At 53.0% G+C, this 7,364-nt stretch overlaps 1 protein-coding gene across 12 annotated transcripts in view; it reads left to right on the plus strand.

The window, feature by feature from the left end:
- The window catches only part of WIZ (WIZ zinc finger), a 158,150-nt gene extending 155,307 nt beyond the window's left edge, over window positions 1-2,843 (plus strand). For all 12 annotated transcript variants that reach the window (XM_075121638.1, XM_075121642.1, XM_075121640.1 and 9 more), the window contains 2 exons: window positions 230-422; window positions 1,030-2,843. In XM_075121638.1, coding sequence (XP_074977739.1) covers window positions 230-422; window positions 1,030-1,186 — 350 coding nt within the window. In that variant the 3' untranslated portion in view covers window positions 1,187-2,843. The remainder of the gene's footprint in view (window positions 1-229; window positions 423-1,029) is intronic.
- The last annotated feature ends 4,521 nt before the right edge of the window (window positions 2,844-7,364 follow it).

Genomic DNA, 7,364 nt, shown 5'->3' on the forward strand with positions numbered 1-7,364 from the left:
CCAGAGGCCCCTGGGCACAGGCCCCATGGGCCAGTGCAATAATCTGCCACTGCCTTTCCTCTCCCCCAGCCATTACGTACTGCCCATGGTGGGATCATACGGCCAGTCCCCTCGGATGGGAAGCAGGGGGGGCCATCGTAGGCCCTTGCAGCTCAGCATCAAGCTTGTAGCCTGGGCGGCATGTGTCTGCCAATGGTGCTGTGTTCTGAAGATGCTTCTTCTGCCCTAGAGTTTGAACGAAGACAAGCCAAACCCCCAGAGACCCCCCTCTCCCGAGAGGAGGAGGCCAGCGACTTCCAGCAGAAAATGGAGGAAGCTCGCCAGCCCCCACCCAGGATGAGACCAGTGCCCTCGCTGGTCCCCAGGCCTCCGCAGACATCCTTGGTGAAATTTGTGGGTAACATCTACACCCTGAAGTGCAGGTATGTCTGCAGAGAGGGATCCATGCTTCCCCATCCGGAGTACTGGGTGGCACCCAGTCCACAGCACTCTCTCCTTGGGGGCATGGACTCCTGGCAGTGACTGTGCAGTACATGTAGAGAGACCCCACCTACGTGTAGCATTTCACAGTGATTCCTAATGCCAGCAGCTTCCCTCAGCCTGCCGTTAGTGCCTTTAGTCTTCGAGCCCCTTCATGCTGTGTAACTACAGCCAGTCCTGGCTATGGGACCCCTCTTCCTTTAAGGTCCTTCCTAGCATTTGCCATGTGTGGAGTTTAAGGTAACGTTTGGTTTCCAGAAAGGGCCATGTTTGTCTTTGTCTGGTGCTGAGGTCAGTGGTAGCTGCTTCCCCCAAGACTGGTTTCTCTGGATGCCTGACAGTCAATGCAAAGTCCTGACAGTTAATTAAACAACCTCCTCTGACGCACTGCGCACATCTGCATCCCCTTTCCTTAGAGTTTGCTCCTTAGGGTTGGGCTGCAGTGCCCAGAACAACAGGACTGGTCCCAACTGGAGCCATAATAGAATATTCAATGAGCGTCTCATCCAGGGTCTGACATTGTTCCCCCTTGCCCTCCCTTGCGTGCAGGTTCTGTGAGGTGGAGTTCCAGGGTCCTCTCTCCATCCAGGAGGAGTGGGTGCGACATCTCCAGCGACACATCCTGGAAATGAATTTCTCCAAAGCCGACCCCCTGCGCAGCGAGCCAGAGGCCCCCGAGGTGCAGGCCGTAGCTGAGGCTCAGTAACGGAGCCCGCTGGCCGGCATCCCTCTGCCCCTCTCTTGTACGAGCACATTTCCAAAGGAGCATGCTGAAGGACTCTGCTGCAGACGGTTACCAAGGGGAGGTAGCTAAATTCTTACAGCTGGGCTCTGCAGCCTCCCGGAGCCCAGCTTCTCCTGTGCTGACTCGCATAGCATGGGAGTGCCAGCGTTGAGCACTACGTGACGTAAGACATTCTCTTGGGGGAGACAACCCATACAGACTGGAGACGGGACCCCATGGGGGTCCCATGAAGCCGGCGAGGAGGCTGCTGCACAGAATCTTGACACACTTTGGACACGCTCCTGTCACGAAGGGAGAGTGTGAAATGAGACTCGTTTTCCCATCCAGGAAGGGGAGCTCCCTGCAGAAGGGGGATGATTGTGGGGATCCCTCTAATGAATGCAGATTAGTCCAGAGATTCTGGTCCCAGGGAGGGGAGTGCGTGTTTGCTCTGTTGCAATTCAGGTTTCGATGAGAATTGCAAACGTGACGGTCCATCAGGCCATCTGTAACAAGAGAGGGAGAGAGGAGAAAGCAACTCTGTCTGTGATGGTGAATGTTGTTAATTATGTATATGGCCCTAGAGTTAATTATATTCGATTCCTTAGACGATGATGAATTTAGTTCACGTAGATGTCAGAATCCATTCTTATTGGGTTGCGCTGCATGTTATCCATCCCTCTCCACCAGACAATACATCATTGGTCAACTTTATCCCACACATTAAATGGCAAGTCATGGATTTACTGATCCTCCACCCATCTCGTAATGTCTACATTCATTCTTTCCCTCCCCCCAACTTCTCGCTGTCCAGTTGTCATCCTAACCATTTCACTTGAGATTGTGCAGTGCCCCGCGGGTTCCTGTTGCTGTTAGCTTCCCGTGGCGGTGACCCACCACGAGCGGAAGGGGTAGCTTTAGGCTGCACGCTGCCTTCCTTTCCTTTCTTAGCCTTCAATTGTAGAATGTCTTAAGGTCTCCGCAGTGCGACCTCCTACCCCACCTGTCTGAAGGGTGGGTGTGTAAACTCCTGCCTGAGTTCAGGTGTGTAAATACCAGCCAAGCCTATCCCAGGAGGCGCAATGGCGGGCATGGGCTTCCAGGGTTCTTTGGGGAAGTGCTGAGTGCTACTAACACTTTTCCTGCCAATTCAGACTCCAAAACAGCAGCAGGGGCGGTCGCCAGCGCTCTCCAGGAGAACCTGGACTCTCTCCACACAGCCCTGCTCGCTGTTGCTTTTTATGTCTAGCTGCATAGAACCTCGACTTTTTTAACTCTAGTTTTGTGTAGAAATAACGAGCATTCATTTTTATTTGGAATCCCAAGCTGAGCAGAGCTTGGAAGGAATTTACCTTTTAACTTTTTTCATTGGGCATATTCTGGTTATTAATGTACCTAGGAATATGTAAATTAGATTAAACTTCTCTTCTGGAAACCAAGCCAAGCATCCTACAGTGTGTGCATTTATATTATCCAGACAGAAAGGAGTGGGAATCGGATGTTGTTTGCACAGAGGACCATCACAATTTAAGAGGCAAAATTCCTTCTGTGATGCTTTGATAGATAAACCCAGTTGGGCGTTTTCTATGAATTGTTACCTCTTAATTTACTGACCACAATAAATCGACTTGGGAAGATTCGTTTTTAGGAATTTCTGCAGATGTTTTTCCAAGTATCTTAGATTTTTGTACTAGCAGGAAATCGCCCTCCCCCTTACCCCCCGTTACTGGTTCAGAATGGAATAGCTGCAGAAGGCAACATTCAAACCAGAGTCAGCAAAACCATGTAATTGTAATTCACATTTCTTCACTACAGCGATGGGCACCAATTTCAATTCACAGACTCTGATGCTAGAAGTAATGGCTACGACTGATCTGACCAGCTGTAGCCAGAGGCTGTAGAATTTTTCACAGGGGCTAGATAAAAGCATGTCTTCTAGACAGAGCTAATCTCATAAAAATCAATCATTAAACACCAGATTAAAACTGAATCTTTCCACTCACACGGTAACTGAGCTGCCCAGAAGGGAAGGGGTAGCATTGCCTCTGCCTACTGCAGGTGTCGGAAGGCAGCCAGCAATGAGGGTCCATCCATGGAGACTCTCCACGAGTTCATGCAACACAAAGCTAAGGCATATTCACGTTGCAAGGAGCTCAGAAACTGATAGGACTCCCTAGGAATGCTGGCTTCAGCCTCTGTGCATTTCATCAAGGTCAAGGCCTCCCTCCAGCCATGCAGAACAGACCAGAGAATTTCAGCCAGTGTCTCCTGTATTTTGTAGTTGAGCTGGAGCTTGTATTCTGCTGAGAGTTGGGATTGTCGATTCATCTCACCTGCTATAGGAAACCATGTCTGTTTTCTCTGCTGCTGCCTCCCCCTCCGTGTGAATGAGTTGGGTAGAGAAAAAGTCAGGTCTGATTTCTCTGATCCCCTATGGAAGCCCTGAGTGGAAGTGAACTGAGGCATTTCCCACCTTCAGGCCATGTGTATGCTTGGAAAAAAGGTGTAAAATCCTCGCAGAGGCAGGGCCAAGGTGGAGTGTTACCTGGGAACAGCTGGTCAAAGTGAACCCTTGAGCTGTGCCAGAGCCCTTGAGCACTTAACTCCAGAAAGCTTTGCAGCTTACCTCCCTCCCTGCTCCCCGTGTTCCACAGGCCTGTCCAGCTGCTTTGTTTGGAGAGGGCTGACTTTGGGCCCAGCAGGAGTTGGATTTGAATAAATCCTTTGGTTACCGTTACATTGACCAGTCAGTTATGTTTTGGGGGGTTGCATAATTCTCCCTGCTGAGCCCCATTCTCAGAACCCCCCTGGACTTTTGTTAAACACACCAGGAAATACAGTGAAAGCCTTTGAAACTGTGAGCTTTGAGTTTTTCTTATTCCCTGTAGCTGTCCAAGGAAAGGATTTTATGGCATTGATTGTATTTTGAGGTCTTGTCCAAATCGCCTCCTTTTCCCTTTGACAAAACACAGAGAAAAGTCGTAAGGCTGGACAAGGCAGCATCTCTTCTTGCTGGGAGGTTACCAGTGTGGTAAGCAGCCTTAGTAGCGCCCCTGAGAGCTGGCCAGCTGTTACCAGCATTGGGCTCTTTGAAGCACACCCTCCACCCCCATGCTGCTATGATAAAGGCAGGCTGAAGATGGAGTTGATGTGGTGGCTGAGCCTCTCTTCAGGTGACAAGGAGGGGAGGAGAATGACACATTAGGTTTCAGAGTAACAGCCGTGTTAGTCTGTATTCGCAAAAAGAAAAGGAGTACTTGTGGCACCTTAGAGACTAACCAATTTATTTGCTCAAATAAATTGGTTAGTCTCTAAGGTGCCACAAGTACTCCGTTTCTTTTTACATTAGGGAGCGTGTGGCCACAGGAACTAGGAATTCAGAGCCCAGCTGGTGGGCAGGACCTGCCAAATCAGATAGGAGGGGAGCTAGTGCTTGTGCTGGCCCAGGCAAATCAGGGGATCTTTTGGGAGCAGAAGAGAGGCCCGGCCGTGTGATAGGTTGAGGTTGCAGAGCTGCAGCCTGATACCACCGTGTTCACTTTTTTGGTAGAGCTGAGCTGTTCAGTTTGCAACCTCCAGTCACCGAGGAAATAGCCTAATCTCCTCCGAGCTACCCAACAAAACACTTCTCCAGGGAGTCCAGCCGGAGCCCCTTTCTAGAATCCCTCAGCACACCATTGTGCCACCTGTGTCCTCAGGCGTGGGGGGGACAGGTGTTAGCAGTCCCAAACTGTGGGGTGGGGGTGTTTTGCCTTTAAACGCAGCCAGCTGATGAAGGGGTCTGTATCGCTAGCTTCTGCTTAGTGTTCGAGACCAAGCTGTGCTCTGGGTACCCTTCGCTTGCTTTCAACAATTAAAATCCAGGCCTCTTGCACAACAAAACCCAGTGTGCAGCTGCACACCCTGGCTGGAGTACGTGACAGACTCCAGCGCCGCTGGCTGTGCAGCTGCTGTAGGGGTGGAGATGATCAAAAACCAGAGAAGAGTTTGCATCTCACTGCACTGCTGCAGTCAGGGCATAGGGGACCAACAGGGGCCACAGCAAATCCCCTGGAGTTTGGCAGGAGAAGCCCAAGACAGCCCTCAGTCTGGGAAGGGGGGGGGTAGGTGCAAAGGCTGAAGGGAGCAGCTGTGGCAGGGGGTGAATGGTGCAAGCAGAGATGACCTGTAACTCTTGATGAGGGGTGTCACAATTTAAAGGTTGGGGGATGGCCCCACATGTTGCCTCTGGTCTTTTCCCAATCCCCCACTGCCTCCCACACGCTCTCCATGCTGGCACCACCTTGCCCCCAATCCTTTCACAGCTCCTGCCCCATTTCTCCCATTGCCTCCCTGTTGCGGACACAGCGCAGGCTGGGGTGGGTTCCAGACACCTCCCGCCGAGCAGATAGCTGCAGCTGCGGGTGAGGAAGGGACGGGACTCAGAGGGCTTCCCTGCACCCCCCTGGCCGTGCTGCACTCCCTCCCCATCTCTCTTCCTTCTCCAGGTGCCTCCTAGCAGGGCTCAGGGGGAGCCCTAGAGACTAGTGCCTTTCCTCAAGCACGCTCAGCTCAACTCTCACCCTGGCAGAAATCTGGGGGGGGGAGGGTGACTCCCTCCACCAAGTGTCACCTCTGGGTGTAAGGCAGGGTTGCAAAGGGGCAGTTGGGGCTTGTGCAAACTGAGTGGGTGGATGGACAAGAGGGGGAGGTGCAAAAAAGTATCCGAGGAAATATCATTAAAAGAGCAACCGACAGACTTTCTCAGGGAACTCCATGTTCTTCTTCGAGTAGTGTCCCTATGGGTGCTCCACGCTAGGTGTCTGTGTGCCCCTGCACCTCTAATCAGAGATTTTTGGTAGCAGTGTCCTGCTGAGGTGCAGGGGCGAACCCCCCTCACTTCCTTCTCTGCCGGCTTGGGCCTGGGACAGAAGGAGCAGTTGTCCCTTCCTTATCTGTGTCATTAGCAAAAGTTGTGGTGGTTTTGTTACCTTTGTTCTCCCTAAAAGTACTCAGGCTAGTGTTTTGTTTTATTTTATTTTATTCCTTTGGTTGAAAAAGAAAAGAGAAAAAGGAAAAGAACTTCACTTTCCTTCCCTGGCTGGGGGCTTCCCCCCCCAGGCATCTGGTAGACTCAGAATTATTTTCTTTTTCAGTTAAAAAAAAAAGTAAAGACGACGTTCTTCTGCATATTCCTCCCTGCTAGAGGATGAGACCCCTGCCCAGGGGCTTGCCTGGCTCTCTCTGCTCCAAGCCGTGCCTCTCCTGCCAGGCCAGACGCTCACTGTGCCTGGGAGACCCTCACAGAACTGCTTTACCTGCCACATCTAAAACGGCAGCCTCACAGGAGCTGGGAGCTGAAGTAAAAAATCCTCCCTATAGAGAAAACACTTCAGTCTGCAGAGGACTCGGGTGGGTGGTGACCCCGGCTTGTCCCCGGAGCCTTCACTTCAAAAGGGGTCAAGTGGTGAAGAGGAGGAGAGAGAGAGAGAAAAGAAGAAGCAGCCACCAGCAGAATCCCCCTGGAAAGGCTCCTCCTAGCAACTGGCCAGCCAGGAGGTGTTCCCCAGTGCGGCCGTCTGGGCACCGATCCCCGAGCAACTGGCTAGCCAGGGGGTGTTCCCCAGTGCGGCCGTCTGGGCACCGATCCCCGAGCAACTGGCCAGCCAGGGGGTGTTCCCCAATGCGGCCGTCTGGGCACCGATCCCGGAGCAACTGGCCAGCCAGGAGGTGTTCCCCAGTGCGGCCGTCTGGGCACCGATCCCCGAGCAACTGGCCAGCCAGGGGGTGTTCCCCAGTGCGGCCGTCTGGGCACCAATCCCCGAGCAACTGGCCAGCCAGGGGGTGTTCCCCAGTGCGGCCGTCTGGGCACCGATCCCGGAGCAACTGGCCAGCCAGGGGGTGTTCCCCAGTGCGGCCGTCTGGGCACCGATCCCCGAGCAACTGGCCAGCCAGGGGGTGTTCCCCAGTGCGGCCCTCTCGGTAGGACAATAGCAGCAGAGGAACCTCCTGCTGTGAGCTCAGCTGCTGCACAGTTCACAGTTCCGCAGGGAAGCTCTGGAAGCTGAGAAGGGGCGCCCTGCTGTGAGCTGGCCCTGCTCTGAGCTCTGCCCTCGGCTGGGACAAGGGGCTTCTGTGAGCTCTGAGCTCTACTCTGGGCAGCTACTGCACCGCCAGGGCA

This window comes from Caretta caretta, chromosome 20 (genome assembly GCF_965140235.1).
Source record: "Caretta caretta isolate rCarCar2 chromosome 20, rCarCar1.hap1, whole genome shotgun sequence".
NCBI classification, from domain to species: domain Eukaryota; kingdom Metazoa; phylum Chordata; order Testudines; family Cheloniidae; genus Caretta; species Caretta caretta.